At 35.9% G+C, this 25,097-nt stretch overlaps 1 protein-coding gene across 4 annotated transcripts in view; it reads left to right on the top strand.

Moving 5' to 3' along the window:
- PTPRZ1 (protein tyrosine phosphatase receptor type Z1) overlaps nucleotides 1-25,097 on the top strand; it is a 188,090-nt gene that overhangs the window by 124,573 nt on the left and 38,420 nt on the right. For 2 of the 4 annotated variants that reach the window (XM_056117952.1, XM_056117951.1), the window contains exons 9-12: nucleotides 5,034-5,218; nucleotides 6,285-6,411; nucleotides 15,146-15,192; nucleotides 17,488-18,487. In XM_056117952.1, coding sequence (XP_055973927.1) covers nucleotides 5,034-5,218; nucleotides 6,285-6,411; nucleotides 15,146-15,192; nucleotides 17,488-18,487 — 1,359 coding nt within the window. Of the gene's footprint in view, nucleotides 1-5,033; nucleotides 5,219-6,284; nucleotides 6,412-15,145; nucleotides 15,193-17,487; nucleotides 21,065-25,097 lie in introns of all 4 variants that reach the window. The other 2 variants (XM_056117950.1, XM_056117949.1) reach the window with 1 other exon arrangement.

Raw genomic sequence — 25,097 nt, 5'->3', positions numbered from 1 at the left:
CTCAATCCCTGCACCATTTATAATCCCTTGAGCACTTCTATAATGATACCTGAGTACAAAGCTCAGAATAAGCCCTAAGAACCACTGGGTATGGCCCCCAAACCAAAATAAATATATGTTATTTTATCTTATAGAAATAATAGTATTTGATAAATGTGTATCTTCATTTTGTTTTACTCTGTAACACAAATTTATCTTTATTGTCGCATTCCATGTAATTTATATATATATATGACAATTTGTTAAACAAGTTTTTCAGTTTAAAACATTTATTTGTTATTTATTTGCCTATAGTAACTAGCTGACATCCTTATTTTGAGCAAGGGAGAAGATGTGTCATGAAAATTCTCAGAATTCTGCTCTCTATAAGTACAGTTTAGAAAAATATTTTTTCATAATACGTTGCAAAAAATTGTAAAAGACCTTGTGAGATATGTATATCCATGAAGACGTCTTAAAGGTAGAGACAAATTCTGGGATTGATGTCTGGTCAGCCGTGTGCAAGGCAAGCACCGTCCTCATGATACTGTCACTCCAGCCCAAATTCTTATCTTTGCATGGAAGGACGAACTACAATAAATATATATGAATTAATACATATATCACCTCAGTCCTCTATGTTTGCAATTTCATAAGGAACCTCCATGTATTAGAAAGGTGGTTATTTTGGTATTATGGAATGAATACTGGTTCTCCTAAGAATCATAGACATTAAGAGAACCATCTGGTCCTCAAGTCATCAATAAAATCTGTATTTCAGATCATGAGAAATGTGTGCACAGTGATGTGAAACATAGCATGAGTGTCAAGTGAGTTTAACTGCATCTTGTGTCTTTGAGGCAGAACTTACTTTCCTGCTGCCCCCAGTGCCCAGGATGGGTGCCTTCACGAAGAAACCTTCTACCTCCCACAATTCAGTGGGAAATAACCTGAAAGTTTGTTTAGTAGATTCTTGGTTTCAAAATTGAGGCCAATAGTGGAATTTGAGCTCTGGAAAAAAATTATATGTAAATTGTTAGTTTATTTGTTTTCTGTAAGCCTAATTTTCTTTATTTTTAAAGATAGAGTTTAAAATGTTCACTTGCGGGGGGGGGGGGGGAAGCAGGAAATAGTAGCTGGATGAAGGGGCATGCCAGTGCTTCAACAGCATCTTAGCATCCTTGACCCCTAGTACTAAATTGTCCAACCAGTTGGTTAAGAATCACCAAGAGTTTTCCCAATCCCCAATGAGCACTGCTCGGGATGTCCTCCCACCACCCTCAAATAATGGTCATCTTAGAGCATTGTTCGAAGGTCTTAAAGTTTGCAAAGCAATACAGAACACAATTACCCACAACCATAACTATTATCAATTGTAATATGTGTATAAATATTGTGTGTATTTCTATAATGTATGCAACATACATATATTCCATTTGGCTTATACATATGTGCTGTATGATACATATGTTTTTATTATAATATATAGAAGCAAGTTATCACAGGAAATATTTGGTATTATTGACTTTGTTTTTTCTTTTGTTGTTACTGTGTCTGGCATATCGAATACTTTTTTCTTTTATCAGATATTTTTTATTCCCTTCCCTTTCTTTTTATTGTTCTTGTGTTTGACTGAAAGGCTACAGATACTTTGTATCCACACATGTGGTCAGAACCCTAGTGATTGCTCCAAAATAGTAGAGCCACTGGGATAATGGAGGGGATCGTACTCTTGGCATAACCAGCCTCATGGTTAGAAGGCAAATACTTTTGCCACTGAACTAACCCCAGACCCAGAAAGCTCTTTTCCTACTTTAAATAGTCTTATAATTTCATTTAAAATATAATTTGCTAGAATTGTAATAAATTTAATAAAAGCTTTATAAACTAATAAACAGAATACTTTCAAGACAGCAGCATAGAAAGAGGGTTTTAGAACATAATGGGTATTTAAGTTATGAGTAATTTTCTCTAATTTCCTGAAAATGTTATGATGTGGTTTCACCTTCTTGAAGGTCAGTAGCTGGAAATAGAGTTCCGTAAGGTCATATATGCATTAGCACAATGCTCTAACTATATACCAAAAAAAAAAAAAATCCTGATGATTACTTACTTCTGAGTTTATATGTCATGAACTGAAACGTTGATAAAGTTTCTGTGAGTGCCTAGAAAAGATTAATGTGGATAGAATTGCAAAGATTTCATCTGACTGTGTATCTAACGTGCATGATGCAATCATTTAGAAGTGCAAAACTATCAGATTATTTCCAGTTATTGCTTTTAACATTTATGGGACTGTTTACATTAATTACTTTAGATCTGTTGCTCCCTGAGGGCAAATCATAACCTTAACATTGGTTGCCTTCAGAATCTATAAATCTTCAAGCTTCTTTTATAGTCACTATCAAAGTATTTGTTTCTCTCTCCCCACTTCTCTAACTGTCTGTCTGTCTGTCTGTCTGTCTCTGTGTATATATAAACCTCAGACAAGAATGTGATGCATTTATCAGTGTGCCTTCACAAAGCACTTTTGTCTTGAGCTGTGTGAAACTGTACCAAATAATCAGTTCGTGGGAAATATCTGGGTACAGCCTAATGATACCTTGGGAAATTGTGACACTTTATATTACACTCTCCAAGAACCATCACCTTTCACCTCCATCCACTTTTTAACTTTCAATCTTTGAAATTGAGGACAGACCATTTTCCTCAGGGCAAAATGCCCTTCTCTCAAGGTTGGCACAAGAAGAGCAACAAAGGCAAAAATAAACTTCTATCTCTTGCTGTCCATCTCCGTCACTTTTCAATATGAGCTGAGACACTTGTCACAACTAAAGTGTTGTCATTTGCACAAATACTTTATTTTATTTAATTTTTTTGGACCACAGCTTCTTTTTCCCTTAAAATACTGCGCTTTGCTTATTAATCTTTTGCTGTTTTCTCTACAAGTCTCATACATTCTATGTAAAAATTATTCACTCTACATGTAAATTCACATAAGTGATGAGAGGAAGGGGCTGTCAACTGTATAAAACATTTTTGTATAAAACATTTTTTATGTATAAAAAATAAAAGTATAAAACATTTTTGGTTTTTGTTTTGCTCTCAAAAAAATGTTACATTTTCTGCTTACCTGAAACTTGAATGCAATTCTCGTTAAATTATTTCCACTCTCTAAAAAGTGGATTTGGTTTTGGGTCGACAAAATCTACTTTTGTCTTCTCAAAAGAATGAAATTCATTAGAATCAAGAATAAGGCAATTCTGATCCTCCAATGATGCAGACTGTGCTAACTCACTTTTGAGCTTATGATTCGATGATCTTTTGCCATCTGGTGGACACTAGCAGAAGTGTCATGAGACAGTAACAAATCAATGCCTTAATACTTCAATATGTTTTCTTACTCAGAATTTAAGGGTTTTACAATATAAGAATTTTCTTTTTATTCCAAAGCAGCATCTCATGCAAAATTCTCAATCGATTTTTTTAAAAAATCCTATGTTTGCTTCTACAGTGAAAATTCCTGTCTTTAATTCCTATAATCATGTATACATTTATATCTAATACATATATTTAAATCTTTCTGCACCAGTGAACAAACTGCTGTTGGTATAGCATACATGTTTTAGGACTGCAGGTACTGACTTCTGGAAAATTTTAGTTTTAACTTACAAGGCTACTTGTTAGTTTAGGGTGCCCCCCTGTGTTCAACAAATAAACCACAGACTGGTATAGAAGAGGTTTTTGACTCATTCTGATGTTATTGCTAACTAGTTTTTATTGGGTCCTTGAAATAGTTTTGCAGCAGCAATGATTGGTTACCCTGGGTCAACTGCACACTGTCCTTTGGGAATTTTGTTGCTTCAGCCTGGATTCTCAAAGCTTGTTAATTAATCTTTGACCTTAGAATTCTTTCCCGCTCTAATCTCTCTGGCCTAGGAAGAGGTTATATTTGTTATATTATTGACTCATTAACAATATTTTGAAGGCTTATAATTTTTATCTTCACAGTCCAAACTATCGGTGTAAAATACATTGCAGAAGATATAGAGTATTCTTTTTGATGAGACTCCATTTTTGGCATGGTTCCCAGAATAGGCTTGAACCCTCTAATGACTTTTCAAAATAGAGCTTTTCAGGATGAGGATAAACTGATTTTCTAATTCTCTGAAATTAATTGCTTCATTTATTTATTATTCCAAGGTGAAGTTTTTTTTTCTCCTCTAGCATATTTGAAAACTACTGAAGTGATAGTTTTCTTTGTTCATCTATGTTTTTCTGAGAAGTTTTAATCATTTTAAGGGTTTTCTAACCAAAAAAATTACTGTCACTTGAGTTTAAAGGTGCCTTAAGGTCATGTTTTTAAAAAGGTTTTAGCCTTCTGTTTATATTATGTTTGAGGAATGAAGACCCTTTTTTGAAAAAAATAAGAGAATATGCACTTTTTTAGAATAATATTTGCAGAACAAAATCGACTATTAAAAACAATGGAGGTTACCTTGGCAGAGATCCGACATTGCAAATGGAGGAGTCAAGTTTGACCATGACCTTTCCAGAAGATCAGGCTGGGAGATGCATGCCCAATGTAGACTATAGATGGAACACAATGGTCACTCAATCCCTCTATTTGCAAACTACAACACCCAAAAGGAAAGAGAGAACAAAAGGAATGCCCTTCCCCAGAGGCAGGGTGGGGTGAGGGGGATGGGCTGGGGGTGGTGGGAGGGATATCGGGATCATTGGTGGTGGAGAATGGGCACTGGTGGAGGGATGGGTACTCGATTATTGTATGACTGAAATGCAAGCTCAAAAGTTTGTAAGTATGTAACTGTACCTCATGGTGATTCACTAATAACATTTTTTTAAATAAAAATAAAGGCAGGTAGGACCTGAAACGATAAAAGTGGTATTAACTGAAACTTAAACAGTTCAAAAATATAGCTACCTATTTCTTCAATTGAAATAGATTAAAACAGAGGTTTAGAAGTTAGAGATTTAAAATTCTGGAAGCTAAGAGTCCTCTCAGTAACTGTTCTTTTTTTTTTTCTCTAAAGTTTGTAGTTCTGAACCGGAAAACGTTCAAGCTGATCCAGAGAATTATACCAGCCTTCTGGTGACATGGGAGAGACCTCGAGTCGTTTATGAAACCATGATTGAGAAGTTTGCAGTTCTCTACCAGCAATTAGAAGGGGAAGACCAAACCAAGCATGAATTTCTGACAGATGGTTATCAAGACTTGGTAATTATAAGGCCAAATGTTTTATACATTGATCAAATTCTAGTTTATTTTTCAAGGTAAGAACTTAAAAATGATCCCTTACTGTATGCAACTTTCCTTTGGGGAAGAAAAAGCAGAAGAGTAGGGTAGGAAAGAATTGATTATCAACAAGGGGTATGGTTGAAATAAGCCTTATTGGGATGTGGTTCAAGTGAGACCCCATTGCAGCTCAAAAGACTTTGCATTGGGCATTCTGATAGCCTGAGTCCCAGATGTGTGTTAGGGGAACCTGTATTTAAACAAACACTGACCTGTTGTAGTGGCATTGACTACAAGAGATGTTAAGTAAGACTTGAACAACAGTTAAGTCTAGTTGCCAAAATAGAGCATAGAATAGCATGGAAAAGCTGTAGAATTCTTAGGAATAAGCTACTGTCCATTAAATAAGATAAAGCAATAGATTTTTTTATTATATATTTTTCTCCTTTGTTGTTACACAAGGGCTAGAGCGATAGCACAGAGGAAGGGCGTTTGCCTTGCACGCAGCCAGCCCGGCCGAGCCAGGTTTGATTCCTTCGCCCCTCTCAGAGATTCCTTTGCCCCTCTCGGAGAGCCCGGCAAGCTACCGAGAGTATCTCGCCCTCACGTCAAGCTACTCGTGATGTATTCAATATGCCAAACACAGTAACAAAGATTCTCAAAATGGAGACATTACTGGGCCCGCTTGAGCAAATCGAAAAACAACGGGAGGACAGTGACAGTGACAGTGACATTTATTTGCCATAAATATAAATTTTCAGTTTGGCATGGTCATTTATGTATTTGATTAGTTCCGTTTACAAGTAAAACTTTGTAAAACTAAATAAGATTTTTTTAAAAAAACTGTATCTACTTTCCCCATATTCACAAATCACAATGATCACAAATTGAACTTTAAAAAATCACATAAATATTATTTTCTTAGATAAATAAAATGTAAATACTTCCCAATGACAAATGAGAAAATGTTTCCTAAGAACAGAGAACAACAATTTCAGTATTCCTATAAGTAAAATAAATTTAGTAATTACTGACATCTTTATTTTAGGGTGCTATTCTCAACAATTTACTGCCCAATATGAGCTATGTTCTTCAAATAGTAGCTATATGCACAAATGGCTTATATGGAAAATACAGTGATCAGCTAATTGTGGACATGCCTTCCAATGACCCTGGTAAGTGTTCCCTAGATCCATCTCTGTGCTACTAAATAAATAAATGACGCTGAGTTTAACTGCTGGGTGCTTTTGGTGCTTTTCTTCCTTTTTTCCTTCTTTCTTTCTTTCTTTTTTTGTGCTTTTCTTTCAACTCTACATTATTTTGACCAAGAAACAAAATCGTCTTTTTTTCAATCTGAATCATCAGGTAATTTGTGAAGCACGGAACCCGCTTCTCTTTTAGGAACTCCAGGGCAAGACAATAAATAAACTAATTTTTAATACTCAAGTCTCCATTTGCAGAATAATAATAGACATAGAGCGATATCTAGCATAGCACAAAGTGAAAATTGCTGTCTTCACATTAAGAAATGCTTGGCATAATTCAGAGTTGGTTTAATTTGTGTTTATTTCCCTTTCAGCCCCCAAAGTATTATGTAGTAAGTATATGGGTGTTCCTAGGACCAAGTGAGTTACTTTGAAATATTTATACAAAGCATCTCAAGAATTTATCTTTAATATTTTTACCTTTTTTTTCTTAGTTTAGTAGTTGTAGATGAGTGCTTTCCTCTTATGTGATTTTTGAGTATTGTTTCATTAAAAACAAAAAGTTTCATTAAATTATATTTTGTTTGCATGCATCTTGATATTTTGGAGAAATCTTTTGATCTGAATGCATATGCAATAATTGAGTGATGTGTTGACCAACACAGTTTGACAGTATGCAAATTTAATTAAAGTTATCCTTTTGTTGGTAGAAGTAGCTTTAAATAACAGTAGAATCACATATATATGTATTTTGATGCATATACATGAATAATTATGTCTGTATATTCAAATATACATATATAAATATAGTCTTCTATCATCCCCATCATAAGATAAACTACTAAAAATTTTCCCATTTTTACTGGAAATTATTAGTTATAAATTACATTTATTTAAGCACATTCTAGCTTTATATATAAAGAAAAATTAATGTCATAATTTTTTTTCAGTCTATAAGGCATTACAAGGACTTTAATTCTATATGAGCTTGTTTTTGCTGAGGAATTTTCTGACTGGTTGATATTTTATATTAGGCAATATATGTCAGAGCAGTAAGTGTTAGAAGATGTATCCCTCAAAAGTATAGGCTATAAACTTTCCAAAATATTCTCCAAATTAAAATAGCAGTGGCTACTGAATAGTGCTAGTATTATGATAGAAATATGATTATTGGATTTTATATGACCTCCATTAGTGGCTGGGCATAATAATATTTCCTGTTGTTTCTTGTTTAGAGGATTATTTTTCAAAATTAGATTATTTTTAACTAGTATGTGAACTCTAAGTCTTATTTAAAAATGAGCATCATCAGGGCCGAAGCATACTACAGCAGGTAGAGCATTTCCCTTGCACAAAGCTGACCCAATTTTGATCCCAAACATTCCACATGGTCCCCCAAGCCCACCAGAAGTGATTTCTGAGAGTGCAGAGCCAGGAGTAAGCCCTGAGCATTGCCAGATGTGGCCCAAAAAATAAACAAACAAAAAAAATGAGTATCACCTTAAATGTCTGTGGTTTCAACAATGTTCTGTTATGTTCCTCCATTGACTATTAGACCTTCCTAATGTTACTCATATTGATCCATCACTATATGACTTTTTAAATTTTTTAATTATTATTAATATTTTTGTTTTGTGTTTTGGGCCACACCTGGCTTTGCTCAGTGATTACTTCAGTCTCTGCACTGAGGAATCACTCCTGGGGAGCTGGGGGATCACATGGGATGGCAGGGATTGAACCCAGGTAGGCAGCATACAAGGCAAGCACCCTACTTTATGTACTATCGCTCTGGCCCGGTACATTTTAGCAGTGACATTTTAACAGTACAGCACTGACCATGGTGGCAGTGGCAGATGTGAATCAGTGAAATAATGGTCTTTAAAAATCTTTACTCCTAATGGGTATTTGAAGATCTAAATTATATTTAGCATATTTTTCTTAATAGTATGTAATATTAATATCTTGATTTAGTTATATTAGCTTAATACCTGTGCTTGACATTTTACTCAAAAAAATTACTTTTACGTTTTATAGTTATGTATTTTCTTAGTTGTCTGAATATTTTTTGAGAAATTTATTGCATATGAAAGAAAAGATCATATTTTCTATCAAAGTGATTTCTATATAATCCTTTTATATTTGCGCAGAATTCAATACTCGTGTATCATAAGTAGCACATTCATATTGGTACAGATTATAAATATCATACACTAAATTTTGTTCATCCAAAGAGGAGGATGCTACTGAATATTATGATGATGAGATGCTAGTTTGTAACACAGATTCTAATTCTCCTGGATGTCTTAGTCCCATAAAGAATTTTTTACAAAATGATGTTTTAGTAATAGTGTTTGGTTTGATTTGATGTGTTGTTATAATATACCCTGAAAAGTCAAGGGTTAAAAATTTGCATAAATTATTCTTAGTTATTCCTATCAAAATTTCTTTCAACAAAGTATAACTTACCCTATTTGGAGTTTTTTCATTTTAACTAAAAACTATTAGTTTTCTTAGAATTCATCCTTTCTGTCATTAACTGCTGCATGGCATTTTAATCCATATGTTTGCAATTAATTGTTGTGCTTGCATTATCTGAAATATTGTTCTATGGTAAATATATTATAGTAGAAGTCCTGACATTAGTATTTTCTGGTGATTTAACGTCAGAGTACTTATGAAATTTGGAAATGTTATGATTCAAGTAACTAATATAGATATAATTGTCTCTTGAGTTTGCTGCTTTCCTTTTGTTAGCATCATTTCATCTTGTTAATCATCATTCCATCACTTAGTAATGTTATAATATATCCTGTGGAAGTATTTCATTGTTATTTTGTATGTTTTTTTCTAAGTATTGTATTTTGTTTGTTAAATGAGAATAAAAAAGTTCATAATTGCCCTCTTTCTTGCAATTACAAATTTCAAATATTCTGATAATTGTCAAATAAAACTTATTATTCTAAATGTACATTGAACTTTGGCTAATTTTATTAATTTATTTTTTAATTATATTTGTTGTTGTGTACAACATTATAATAAATTATTGTCCATTAGATATTATTTAAATTTGTTTCTAAATAAATGCATAAATTCACAGCCAAAACTAAAGGTTTTAAGGAAAGCATTTTAAGATTAAGAATAAAAATCTATCATTTTCAAGTATTTCATAGAAAATTATATTTATGAAGGAATAAGTCATAAACATTTTGGCATAACTAAAATAATTTTATTTGTTTTACAATGTTGAGCTAACAGTTAAAAAGCTATACTACTATTATATAACTAAAGGTTTTAGAACCCTGATAATTATACATGTTACACATTTAAATGCATGATGAATTAAATCAATGCATTTGCCTGTTACTGTGTGTTTTTCAGTTGTATAACAGTTGTCTTCCTTAAGTCACTATACACCTGTCCTTACTTTGCCTGTACCATCCTATGCTATCATTGTTACTTTATAATGATACTTAAAATCACAGCTTGAGAAAATTGAAGTCTACATTGTTTTTCCTTTTTGCACTGTGAAACTTGGTTTACTTTCAAGCAATTAAATATGCCTTGCATGCCAACATATATCAGTGTTGCTTTTTTGTGTTATGGAATATTAACGTGTTCTGACATGTTCTTTTAAAAATATATAACATTACATGTGTGTTCCTAAAGCAAAACCAGAATCAGCTAATAGTTTTTGTCCAGCTGTCACACTAATTTGAAATCTAAGTGTTGACAAAAAGAATAAAGAACCTTGACAATCTTCACTATGAGACTTTATGGTAGCCTTTGTGAAATTTATTTTGATTAAGTGAGAATATTCTGTAAACCAGTATAACTTCTGAATTGTTTATTATATAAGTAATGTCCAAGTCAGACCAGTGACTACTAAAACACCAGTGAGGAAAAATCAGATCAAATGGCGTTTAGTATATGATATTGTGCCTATCATTGCAGCAACACTTTCAAATGCCATGTTTTTGAATGCTCTGCAAGTATGGCTTGGAATCTCCATGAAGATAGACTGGAGCGATAGCACAGCGGGTAGGGCGTTCGCCTTACAAGCGGCCAACATGGTCGACCCGAGTTCGATTCCTCTGCCCCTCTCAGAGAGCCCGGCAAGCTACCGAGAGTATTCGATATGCCAGACACAGTAACAACAAAGTCTCCAATGGAGACGTTACTGGGCCCGCTCGAGCAAATCGATGATCAACGGGAGGGCCTTTACCTTTACCTTTCCAAAACTATATTTTTTTAATTTTTATTAGTGAGACGCCATGAGGTACAGTTGTAGACTTACAAATTTTGTGCTTGAGTTCCAATTATACAATGATCAAATACCCATCCCTCCACCAGTGCCCATTTCCCACTATCTGGGGAACATAAAGTAACAAAATAGGAGACTAACACCGAAGAATGGCCAAGATTAGTACCAGGAATTTTGCTCCATGGCTTGGAGGCCAGCCACACATGCTAGGGGAAAAGGCAGCTCAGATAGAGAAGGGAGTACCAAATAAAGGGTGTTGGGAGAATCCTCCCAGGATGGGAGAAACATACTGGGATCCAAAACTATTTTTTAATATTTAGTTATGTCATTTTTTAAACTCTGAAGAATTTAGTAATTCTTAGTAGCTAAAGACTACTGGGTTATATGGTGGTGGGAAGAGGGGTTAAAGAATTCCTGGGTAATCCCTTAATTTCAACCTATTCAAATGATCTAATAGGAAGTTAGAATGAATATCTTTCAGATTGGGTTTATATTTACCATTATGAAGATGCCACACTTGGGGTACTCCCCCCCACTCACCATGAGAGTACCATAATACACAGGACATTAGGCCCGTACATTTGGCAATCAGCAAACCAATAGTGACACTCCCTGATACTCTTTTTAAGTTTTTTTAATATAAAACTGCTTCCTTTATTTTATAAACTTTAATTTCAAACAAAATAAGCAAAATAAGCAAAAACCAATGCAGGACATTCCGGCTTGTTTCCAAATGTGGGAGCAGACAAGGCTTGAGATCCCTTCTCCCGCCATAGGAAAGACAAGGTTGGGGAAAGAAATCAAAGATAACCCACTCCATAGCAGAGACAGCCAGGAGACAGAACCATGAGGTATATATCCACAGGTTGAAAGTTCTTTTTGCTTCTTCCATGTGCAATGCATCCTCATCACCATCAAAGGGGAAAACATCCCAGGAAAGGTAGCCTGAGTGCACATCCTCTCAAGTGCCCGGGCTGCTTGATCATACAGAAGATGCTATTAGAGCAGATCCTCACTTGAGAAGCCCGAGGCAATGCAATCTCATAAAGGGCCCATAGGTCCTTGACATCCTTGTCATCTCTATATGCCTCTGCCTTCTGTTACAGTGCCACTGCAAACAGGGTGATCAGGGTTTGATTTCCAGGTGTTTTTTTGTTTGCTTGGTTTGGGTTTGGTTTTGGCACCACACCAAGCAATGCTCAGGGGTTACTCCTGGCTCTGCACTCAGGAATTGCTCCTGGTGGTACTCAGGGACCACATAGGAAGTCAGGGATGGAAAGTGTATCAGTCACATTCAAGAAAAGTACTCTGCCTACTGCACCAGCCCTCCAGGTTCTCTTGGTAATGTAGTTCACTATAAGAGTTATCCTAAAGGGCCTGGGTTTTCATGACCCACTTCATGTCATCTGTTCAGTCATAGATGCTAGCTGCAAGATGCATGTTGAAGACCTCAGCCTGTGGGTATTGTCAGCTTCTTAACCTTCTTATCCCACATTTCTTTCAGGAGCTTGTGTAGATTCTCAACTTGGCTTTGCTCTCATATTTTCTTCTCCTCATTCTCAGGCAGTTCTGGGGCTTTCCTTTGTAACTGAGATCAAGGCTCTCCTAAAGAATAATATTGGATATTAATCCAGTTAATTCAACCAGTTGAATCCCTGGCACCACATATGGTTCCCCAAGCCCTATCAGAAGTGATTTCTTGATCCAGAGCCAAGAATAAGCCCTGAGCACCACTAGAGTGTGGCCCAAAAGCCAATAATGCTATCAATAATCATGTCTTTTAATATATAAAGAAACATAGTTCGTTTATACTTGGGTAAAAGAAACCAAATGCAAAAGAGAAATAACAGTAACCCCTGAAAGAAAAGAAAATCAGTCTTCAATTTGATAATTATATGTCACCCACCCCAATTCTAACCAAAATAAATGACCTTTGTCTATTAGAAGTAAGAAGTTTGGTAAAGTAAGACTATGTTGTCATTGCAGTTGTTTTAAAACTTATAACATAGCAAAAAATATGACTTATCATGTTTTCCATAGTCTCTTATTAGAGAAAAAACAACAATATAGTTTATGTATTACTAACAAGTAGTTGATTCTGATTTTTTCTTATTCATCAAAAAGAATTTTAAAGGACACAAAAAGGAAGTAGTTCATTTAGAAACATTTCCAATAAAATCAAGGATTGTTGATCATATTGAATTTGAAGATTTTTATGTATATGGGCTTTTATAGTTATAGTTTTAGAATATTATAGTGTACTTATTTATAACTGTTTATTTGCATTCTATTTTCAAAGTTTTAAAAGTTTGTTTTTTAACCAGGCTGGAGCAATAGCACGGCAGGTATGGTGTTTGCCTTGCGTGCTGCTGACCCGGGTTCGATTCCTCCATCCCTCTCAGAGAGCCCATCAAGCTACTGAGAGTATCCTGCCCACACAGCAGAGCCTGGCCAGTTCCCTGTGGTGTGTTCAATATGCCAAAACAGTAACAAGTCTCACAATGGAGACGTTACTGGTGCCCGCTCAAGCAAATCGCTGAACAACGGGATGACATTGCTACAATGCTACAGTTTTTTAAACAACTATAGAGACATTATTGTTTTAGGCAATTGAAATCGCTTTAATGTGAAAGATAAAGAATACAAAAAAATTTAAAAAGAGGGTGGGCAAAGAGCTTCATAAAGACAAGAAGTAAAAATGAAGAATACTAATGTTCTACATTAAAGTTTCCAATCCCCTTCATGATTGAATTTAAGAGGAAAACAAAATAACTCAAAGTGAAAAATAATACTTTGATTTTTTCTATTATTTTAATTTTTATAGCACAAATAATCGATATAAAACTGTAAATAACTTTGAGAAAGTCAACATAATTAGCTTAATCCAAATTGTTTTGGGATTTGAACTCATTTACAAATGTTATGTTTTACATTCTGCATAAAATTCATGCCCACAACCATATTATTCATATTTGTGTGTTTCATTATACCTAGAAATTTTCTGAAAAATATGAATTCAAGAAAATCTATTTTAAAACAGGCCTAGGTTGAGAGGAATTTGGTGGTAGCTAATTATGCTTTAGAGATTTCAATTAAATAATAACCTTTCCTTATAAGATACATAGAGGCATAAAATAGAACAGAGGTATCAATGTGATATTAAAGAACATAAATTTTGGAGATGAAATGAGAATCTTTTGGGGCTCCAGGAAGCTCTTAAGTTGTAGAAGCCAGCTTAGCTGGCTATTCAGTGTGGGCTACCTGGTGGTGCTCATGGACCTCCAGTGATACTCAGGTGGCCCACTTAGTGCCAGGGATAAAACAAGGCTTGGCAATGTTCAAGGCATGAACCTTAACCCTGTACTATCTCCCTAGATGCTTGAGTGAGAATCTATAAAATAATCAAAAGAGCAAAAGATGTGTCTTGGTTGTAGAGCACAGTCTTTGCATGTGTGAGACCAAGCGTTCAATCTTTAACATCAAAAAATAAATAAATAAATAAAATCATTTGAAAGAAGAGAAGCATTATTATACCAATACTCGATCTCTTCCAGTTATCCTGCCACTGTCTTTCTAATATTAGGCCGCACTTGAAATGTAAGAAAATGTTCTTTTGACTTCTTTGTAATTTGCTGCATCATTAGATTCCTTGTTGAGAAGGTGACTGAGATCTTAGTTTTTTTCTAGCATTCCCTGACAGATCTTGTTTTAGGATTGGGACTAACAAGAATTATAAATATGTTGATTCTGGTAAGTTGGAAAAAACAAGACATACGAACTTGACTTTGTCTTCATTGCATAGACTATTTGCTGAATTTCTTGGGAGAAGGCAGGAAATTCTTTCTCTTCAGTCCTACTAGCTGCCAAGCCAGGCAGGGCCTGATGGAAAAACACTATTTCACCTGGTACAACATCCTTTGAACAAATAGACACAGACCCAAATAGTAAGGGCAAAAAAGAATTATTTGATGCTCATTGAAAAGCAGAACTTAAGCAAGAAGTAGTCGATTAAGAAAATAGACCCTGTGAATCTCAAAAGAATCACTGCATCTTCTTAACTTGCTTTTGTCAAATCTTAATAAGGATGCAGGTAAGTCTGCACTGATTAGAAAAAGATGTATTTGGCTTTTTTGTTCTCATATCAGCCTCATTGTCCCCTTCTTTCTTAGCTTCAGTCTCTTTGATGTGGAGATAGGGAAGAGATTTGGAATGCAGAATAAAAATGAATTTTTTAATGTAGTCTCATATAGTGTGTTACAGAGTGTGGTGTTTTGTTGTGTTTCTGTTGTGTTAAAAACTTAAACTAAAATTTTTATGTAAATTTTATATTTTCATTGCTAATAGCCTTTTTGTTATGTTTCCTCTTTTTTTAACCCAAAAGTCAACCTACAGGACTGAAATTGTAGGACAAACTTTTTAATAATATTGTCTTTAATTTTGTAGAACTTGACCTCTTTCCTGAATTAATTGGGACTGAAGAAATTTTCAAGGTATCATACCTCTATTTAGATTCCAATTTTTTGGTGGTTGTTTGTTTTGGGGGGTAAGTTTTATTGTTGTTGTTGTTCTGGGGTGACAACTGGTGATGCTCTGGGGTTACTCCCGACTCTGCACTCAGGAATTAATCCTGAAGTGCTTGGGAAACCATGTGGGATGCCAGGGATCAAACCTGGGTCGGCCATGTGCAAGGCAAGCATTCTACCCACTGTAATTTTGCTCTGGCCCCAAGATTCCAATGTTTTAAAATTTAAAAGTCTATTTAGAATTGCTGATTAGGGATAAGATGCATTGGTAAAAGTTCCTGTATTATTTATTGTGGGATTAGTTCCTGGGATTGATTGGCGGTTCTCTCATGCATAGCCATGATTCCTTTATGAAGTTGAAAGACAGTTTGACTAGATAATAACAGAAAAAGTTTGGTAATAATAAAAGACAATGAACTTAAAATATAAAAATAAAGATTGTACATTGTATAGGGAACTTGCTTTTCACACAGCTGACTCAAGTTCAGTCCCTGGCATCCCAAAATATGCCCCAAGTCAGAAGTGATCCTTGAGCACAAAACTAGGAGTAAGGAGTAAGGTCTAAGCACAGCCAGGTGTACCCATTTCCCAACAAAGAAAACAGAAATAAAAAAGATAAGGATATGGTCTATTGCAATAATTTGAAATTTTCAGCTTTTAGATTTTCCTACTACCTTTTAGATTTTATTACTACCTAATAATGTCTTAATATTTCTATTATCTCTTTATAACATTCTTAACTGTTACTGAAAGACAACATACATTTGAATCAAAATATAAATTTTATTAGCATTGGTAGGGATACTGGGATCATTGGTGGTGAAGAATGAGCACTGGAGGAGGGATAGGTACTCGATTGTATAACTGAAACCCACACGCAAAAATTTGTAAGTTTACAACTGTTCCTCATGGTGTTTCACTAATCACAATCAATCAATCACAAATCATCCTGTTGTTCATCGATTGCCTCGAGCAGGCCCCAGTAACGTCTCCTTCATCCTAGCCCTGAGATTATATTCGAGACTCTATAGGAGAATGTGACCCATCATTGTTACTGGTGTTTGGCATATTGGGTACGCCACGGGGAGTTTGCCAGACTTTCACTAATAAAAATTTTAAAAAAGCACTGGCTACAAGTGAATAAGTTTTTCTACATAATCTAAAGGATCATCATCTTCAGTATCAAGACAGTTGAGATCATTAAAGCATTCTGAATATTGTTACATATGCCTAGAAAAATAATTTCAACCCACCAGTTGAACTCTAGATAAGGATACAGTCAGTAAGTTTTCAAAGTTTGTTTTTTTTTTTTTACACAGAATGTAACGTTCCATGTTTATGAGATGAGGGACCATGAATACAGGTGGTTTAAGGTTCTTTTCCTTTTTTCAGTTAGAATCTTAAATTTTATTTTTTAAAAAATTTTAATTGAATCATGATGAAATACACAGTTACAAAGTTGTTCATGATTGGGTTTCAGTAATATGATGTTCCAACACCTGTCCCTTCACCAGTGTACATTTGCCTCCCTCCCTCTCTCTGTCTCTCAGTCTCTCTCTTTCTCTCTCTTTCTCCTCTCTGTCTCTCTCAATCAGATGCTGAAAGCTTGCCATGTATATCCCTTTACCTACTTTCAACACTCAGTTCTACTGATACCAGTCCAGTTTCCACTGTAACAGTTTATACTTTGGTCACATATTTCTTCTTTTGGGAACATCAGCTTAAAGGGGCTGACAAATGATCTTACAACACGACTGACAAACTGACAAAATCAGGTCCCCACATGGAAGAAAATTGTCCTATCTTGATGCTTCTGGCCATTTGGTTTTCTAAAATTTGATCTGGCATGTTATAATGTGTTCATGTTGTAAAACAAAACAGTAAACAGAAGCCATGTATCTTTGGTGACGTATAGTCAGATGTCTCATAACCATCTTAGTGATGAAGTACCCATGAAAGACTGTATCTCTAAGGGGAACATCATATTAAGTAACTAGTACCTGGCACATATGTTAAAGGTTGTCTTTAAAATGTTTGCTTAAAGAGAGAGATTTAGTCTACAGTGAGATACATGTCTTTCACACAGTCAACCCCAGTTTGATCACTAACACCACATAATTCTCTTGAGCAACTCCAGGAATGACTGAACATAGAGCCAGGAGTATGCTCTTAACACCGTCAGGTGTGGCCCCCAAACCTTCGAAATTAACTAACATTTTCTTCTGTCTATATGTCTCATTAAATCTTATTTGCTCTTCAAAGGAGGAAGAAGAGGGGCAAGACATGGAAGAAGACGCTGATGTGAACCCTGGCGGAGATGCTACCACCAACCAGATAAGGAGAAAGGAACCCCAGTTTCCTGCCACAACAAACTCCAACCGTGTAGGCACTCAGTCCAATGAGGCCAAGACAAACCGATCTCCGACGAGAGGAAGTGACTCCTCTGCAAAAGCAGATGTTCCCAATGCACCTTTATATTCCACTTCTCCCCCTGTCACTGAATCTGCCCCAGAAAAAGAGGTTTCCCCCACTTTCCAGATAGTGACAAAACCACTACCTTCCACGCTGGAGGGCACTTCTGACTCTTTAAATGACAACTCAAAAACTGTCGTCAGGTTCCCACAGGTGAATTTGTCTGGGACTGTGGAGTCTTTCGATACAGTTTCTATAACAGACTCCCAGGAAGTGTCTACTGATATCAGTGGGGAAGATAATTTATTGACCAGTTTCAAGCAGGATACAGGACCTGAGGATTCCTCTGGCTCAAGTCCTGTAACTTCTCCTCTCCCCTTCAGCTCTGAAACTATATCCCAAGGGTATGCTTTTTCCTCAGAAAACCCAGAGTCAATCACCTATGATGTCCTTTTACCAGAATCTTCCAGAAATGCTTCAGAAGGTTCGGCCTCTTCAGGTTCAGAAGACTCTCTAAAGGATCCTTCCAGTGATGGAAATGTGTGGTTTCCCAGCAGTATCGATGGGACCACACAGCCCGAAGTTGGGTCGGGGAGAGAGAGATTTCACCAGACTAATTACACTGAGAAATATATCGATGAAGCTGAGAAAACCACTGAATCCTCCTCCCCAGGTCCACTGGTATCGCAGGTTCCGTCAGACACAGATCTGGAAATGCCACCTTTTTCAACTTTTACCTACTTCCCCACAGAGGTCACCCCTCATGCTTTCACTCCGTCCTCTGGACAGCATGATTTGGCTCCCACGGTCAACATGGTACATTCGCAGACCACTCAACCAGTCTACAATGGTGAGCCACCTCTTCAACCTTCCTACAGTAGTGAAGTCTTTCCTCTAGTCACCCCCCTGTTGCTTGACAATCAGATCCTCAACACTACCCCTGCTGCTTCGAGTAGTGATTCGGCCTTGCATGCTGCGCCTGTATCCCCCAGTGTTGATATGTCATTTGAATCCATCCTGTCTTCCTCTGAGGGTGCACCTCTGCTTCCATTTTCCTCTGCTTCCTTCGGTAGTGACTTGTTTCACCATCTGTATACAGCTTCTCAAATCCTTCCGCAAGCCACTGCAGCTATTGAGAGTGATAAGGTGTCCTTGCATGCGTCTCTGCCAGTGGCTGGGGGTGATGCGCTCTTAGAGCCCAGCCTTGCTCAATATTCTGATGTGGTGTCTCATCAGACCACTGTGCGTGCAGCTCCAGAGACATTGGAGTTTGGTGGTAGTGAATCTCATAGCCTCTATCAAACGCTAATGTTTTCTCAAGTTGAAGCATCCAGCAGTGATGTCATGATGCAAACCCGATCTTCAGGGCCCAAACCCTCTTATGTCTTATCTCAGGATGAGGGCTCCCACCCTCTCGGCAGTGTTCCTTACAGTTCTGGGATACCTGTGCGTGATCCTGTAGATGTAACTCATCAGGGTGCCGTGTTTAGCAGCCTTAGCCACATGCCAGTGCCCAAGGCTTCATTCATTACCCCTTCTGCTTCACTGCTGCAGCCGACTCCTGGCCTCTCCGGTGATGGGGAGTGGTCCGGAGGTTCCTCTGACAGTGAATTTCTTTTGCCTAACACAGATGGTATGACAGCAGTTAATATTTCTTCACCCCTGTCTGTAACTGAATTTACAGCCTCTGTATTTGGTGATGAAATTAAGCCGCTTTCTAAAAGTGACATAATCTATGGAAGTGAGACTGAACTGAAAATGTCTTCTTTCAGTGAGATGATTTACCACTCTGAAAGCACAGCTGTGCCTGACCTATATGAGCATGTCAGTAAGCTGAAGGCATCTGTACAAGAATCCCCTGTTTCCATTGCTAGTACAAGGGGTAAAACTCCCGGCACTCTTCCTTATACTGCCACTAAGGTTTTTGATCATGAAATTAGTCAAGTTCCAGAAATATTCTTTTCTATTCAGCATACGCAGGCTGTCTCGCAAACATCTGGTGACACGCCATTTAAGCCTGCGCTTAGCACAAGCTCAGAATCAAATTCCTCTGGCCCTGCTTCTAGTGAAATGTTATCTCCTTCAACTCAGCTTTTATTTTATGAGGCCTCAGCTTCTTTTAATACTGAAGTCTTGCTGCAACCTTCCTTGCAGGCCTCTGGTGTTTACACCTTGCTTAAAACTGCTCTTCCAACTGTGCCTAGTGATCTAACATTGGTTGAAACCTCCGAGGTTGATCAAATTAGTTCTCCGATATTGCATCTCATGGCATCAAATTCTGCTTCAAATGAAAACATGCTGAGCTCTGCGTCTGTACCGGTGTTTGTCGTATCGCCTACTTCTGTTACGCTCGCTGCCTCGCATCAAAGTGTAACCATTCCTTACACGAGTGAGAAATATTTTGAACCCGTGTTGTTTAAAAGCAAAAATTCCCAGCAAGTGGTACCTTCATTGTACAGTCATAATGAATTGTTCCAGTCCACCAATTTGGAGACTAACCATGCTTTTCCAACCAAAGGAAGGCATGGATTGGCCACTCCCATTTTATCCATCAGTGTACCACCAAATACGCATATTGATAAGCGTTTATATCCTGATGAACTTTTCACCTCCACCCAAGGTTCTATTCCCAATGAGGTGTTTGCTGGTACCCCAACAGTTGTTTCTGAAACACTTGTAACTGCTGATCATTCTGTTCCTGTAGGAAATGTGTATGTTTCCATGTCTGCTGTTTCTCCCAACAGTGATGGTTCCGTGAGCACAACCAAGTGGCAGTTTCCTTCTAAAACAGCTGAGCCGATGCATGGAGTCAGATCTGACACTGAAGGGGGTGGTGGTGACAATAGTGATGATGATTATGGTGATGATGGGGATAATGACAGAGATGGCAATGGCTTACCCGTAAATAAATGTATGTCATGCCTCCCCTATAGAGAACCACAGGAAAAGGTCATGAATGACTCAGAGACCCAGGAAAACAGTCTTGTGGATCAAAATAACCCAGTCTTATCTATATATTCTAAGAATGCTGAAGAAGAAAGTACAGTAACAGGTACCACCTCAGACAGTCAGACTGATATGGTCAGTTCTGATAAATCACCAACAGATACGCTACACCAGTACCACAATGTTGAGAAAGACGAAAATGATATCCAAACTGGGCTTGGCCTTCTTCCTTTCACCCCACAATCTAAAGCCTGGGGGAAAATTCTTACAAGCGATGAAGAAAGTGGATCAGGGCAAACTACCTCAGGTAGCCTTAATGATAAGGAGACTTCCACAGATTTCAGTTTTCCAGAAGTTAATGAAAGAGATGCCAATGGGGTCCTGGAACCAGGGGACTCAGAATTAATCCCGGGGTCCTCAGAGTCCTCGACATCAACTATTACTAGTAGGCACTCAGAAGTGTTCAACATTTCAGAAGCAGGTTAGTTATGGATCAATGGGATAGGTTGAAGTGTGGTGGTTTTCTTCAACAACAAAAAAAAAATCATGGAGAGAAACTTGAAATAATGGAACACTTTGTTTTTATCAAAACATTCAACAAATCAGCTTATAGATTTTAAAGTATGATTTGATCCATTATTCTAAAGGAATGCTCAGTATGTTTCAGTCCCTGGCTTAATTAATTCTCAACAAAATGGTCCATTTTATTGTCATTTTTCATATTCTTACTTAGTTACATAAGGGAATAATTGGCATAATGCATTCTCATATGTGTCTTTTTAAGTGGTTAATAGAGAGTGATATTTTAAAGAATTTTCATATTATTTTGTGTTCTAAAATCAGTTTTAAAACTAATTCTATCGAATTATAAATGAATGATACTTTGGCAGTAATATAACTAAACACCTCTCTTTGAAAAAGGAATCAGAAAATTTGCTAAATCACATAATTTTGGGAGATAGTTTTAAGTTCTATTGTTATATTTTGAAATTTAAGGATAATTTTTAAGGTTTTAAATTTTAAGAACAATCTTTGATTACCTTACTGTTGCCTAAACATACCTTAATGTTGCCTAAAGAGGGCAGTGTGAACTAACAAAATACATTGACTTTGTGCTTACTGTAATACTCCATTTCTAAGAAGTTAAATAATGGGTATTAGTATGCATAGTATGTATAGATACTGTATAGTAATATGTAAACATTAGAACATTTCTATAGAAATGCATTTTATTTGTTCATGGATTTTATGCAAATTTGTTTAATGGACAGATGTTTCTTAGAGCAGGTTACTTACGGTGGATAAAATACAAATGTTTGCTTTAAATGCCAACAGGAAGAAAATGGAAATTCAATACCATTAAGACCATGAAATACTACCTAATTTCCTAATTTTATTGAATTAGTTGTAAGTTGTATAATTTGCTTTTATTACATGTTAGGCATTTTTAAGATTAACAATAAAAATGTTTAAATTTTAGCAGTAAATCACAAGACAGGTTACTGTACATCATATATTACTACTGTATAAAAGTGAATGTTCATAATTCATAACACAGACACACATCTCATTAGGATGCTTTTTATTCTTTGTGGTTCTGTCCTTTAAATTAGCCATAATTTTTTTATTTAGATTTTTATTAGTGAAACACCATGAAGTACAGTTGTAGATTTACAAATTTTTACTTAATTACAGGAATGTTGGAAATTTTACATTTAGATAGAATTTTTCTTTTATTCTGACTTTAAACCTATTTAGCATTACATTTTAAACACTCAAATTCTGATATGTGAGAATGAATGAATGAATGAATGAATCCATATGTCTCTTTATCCATTAGTATTGTTATTCTGCATATATGAATTGTTAATGACTTCAATTTTACTATTTTAAATTTTATTCAATTCATGGAAAATATCAGGAATCATCCCTTTTTCTACCTTACTAGGTAGTAACATATTTAATATGCCATTGCTAAATTATGCTATTACGGAAAGTTATATACTACAAAAAGCCAAAGCCAGAATTGTTAGATAAAGCTCAGCAATTTCTTTTCAAATCATTAATTAGATTTGTTTATTTAATATGTTCTACCACTGATAAAAAGAAAGAAATATGAATATAAAATTTAGTACCATAAAGTAGTAATATAATTCATGAAGTAAATAAAATCAAACAAGATGAAGGGGGAATCTTGTTTCTTTTTTTAAAGTGCCAGTAAAACTATGTATGTATTCTGTTTTATTCAATAGTTAATAAGGTTCCTTACCAAGTGAATGTAGACTAACTTTGAAGCTTAAAAAGTATGTACTTCGAGCTGGAGCAATAGCACAGCGGGTTCGATTCCCAGCATTCCATATGGTCCCCCGAGCACCGCCAGGGATGATTCCTGAGTGCAGAGCTAGGAGTAACCCCTGTGCATCGCCAGGTGTGACCAAAAAAGAAAAAAAAGTTATGTACTTCTAGAATATAGAAATTACATGACATTTAAAATATAATGTAGACAATGCAAATATCAATTATGACGATTTAGAAAATTTTAGAAAAAAGAAATCCATAATATTAAAATATTTCCAAAATTATACTTAATTAAATTAAATATACTTGATATCAAAATATATTCTTAAATATTAACCTTTTAGTTGCTTAAGGTTGCTTAGTTTCTAATTGCCTATTAGTAGATACTTGTTTTATCATTTCATAACAGAGTTGACTTGCTATATCATTTCCTAACAGAGTTGAGCTTATATAAAAATAGATATGGAGTGATAACACAGCGGGTAGGGCGTTTGCCTTGCAAGCAGCCAACATGGCCGACTCAAGTTCGATTCCTCCACCCCTCTCGGGGAGCCCTGCAAGCTACCAAGAGTATCTCGCACTCACTGCAAAGCCTGGCAAGCTACCCGTGAGGTATTCAGTATGCCAAACACAGTAACAGTTGTCGCAATGTACACGTTACTGGGCCCGCTCGAGCAAATCGATGAACAATGGGAGGACAGTGACGGTGACAGTGAATAAATATGAAAATCAATGCAAGTAGTTGTCTCTTATAGTATGTGTAGCAATTATATTTTCTATACTTTCATGTGATATACTGCCTCATATAAAATACATAGATTTTATATAATATAATTGCCATTGATTTTTCCCTTAACTATTGAATGAATGTTTATTTTAAATACAGACCTCCCAAAGAATTTGTGAGGAAAGTCTCTTATATGCACATATGTGTGTAAAATATGAATATAGTGTTACTAATATGATCATTTTTAGATATTTTATGTGTATATTTTTACAGATACATCACATGTATGATCAGACATTTCATATGTATACATACATATCTATACAAGTGAAGCATATGTGTATCTTCATATACACCTATATATATTGCCATGAGTATCTGTCATCTCTGAAGACCTGTAAACTTAGTTGAGCTCATTTTGTTTACACATTGATATGCATCATTGGCTTCAAGATTGAATGTGCCTCAGAATAGCCTGTAGAATTCTGCTACCCCTTTTAAAACAGAGTACTGGACCTTACAGATATTCTAAGTAGTTTAAGACTGATTTGACTGTGACCCTAAAACTTGTTTGATGAGTTCCAGGTGAGGCTGAAGTCACTATTCTAGATACCACACTGGAAGAATAACTGATTCAGATAATAATAATAATAATATTAATAATAATAACTACCTTCTGTAACTTCTGGCTAATAGGAATTTTTAAAGTGAATTATTTCTTTTGTTACCCGCAAGCTCTCCACTAGGTACCAAGAGTACAATTTAAAAAAGAAAAAGAGGCATAGATTTAAAAAAAGATACTTCAAAATTTCATAAAGACATTTTCAGTGTAAGCACCATCAGATAATTTGGCTTCTAGATGAATGAGAGAGAGATAGAGTGAGAGAGAGAGAGAGAGAGAGAGAGCAGAGCAGAGCATATGATTAGCATAATGAATATGAAGCTTGGGCTTTTCTCACAAGAATTGTAACTGCCCCTCAGGGATCAGTTGATTTATAATATTTCCACTTTTGTGACAGTTTTTTTTATTTTTATTAGTGAAACACCATGAGGTACAGTTGTAGACTTACAAAGTTTTGTGCTTGGGTTTCAATTATACAGCGACCAAGTACCCATTCATTTTGTGACAGTTTTATTATACTCAGTCATACCTTTAAATTTTACTTTTCTATAGCAAGGGCATTCAAAATTATAAGGAAGATCATCAGGAAAATTGGGCGATATGTATTTCTCTTTTATATCACACAAAATTTTGTGTGACCAGATTAAAATCTGGAGAAGTTTACTTAGGTGGGTTTTTTTGTTTGTTTGTTTTTTGTGGGGGCAGGTGGGGTGGGAGAGGGTTGTGTCCCAAGTAATATTCAGGGGTCTTTGGGTCACTCCCAGTGATTCTTGGTCCAGTACAGCTCAGCCAAGGTAATACAGGAGACCGTCAGATCCACCTACTTTGGTGGTCTCAGATGACATGTGAAGCTGGGAATAGAACTTG

The sequence above is a fragment of the Sorex fumeus genome, unplaced genomic scaffold (genome assembly GCF_029834395.1).
Source record: "Sorex fumeus unplaced genomic scaffold, SorFum_2.1 ptg000037l, whole genome shotgun sequence".
Taxonomy (NCBI): Eukaryota; Metazoa; Chordata; class Mammalia; order Eulipotyphla; family Soricidae; genus Sorex; species Sorex fumeus.
Note: the sequence above shows the minus strand (reverse complement) of the source record. Positions and strands in the feature narration are given on the sequence as shown.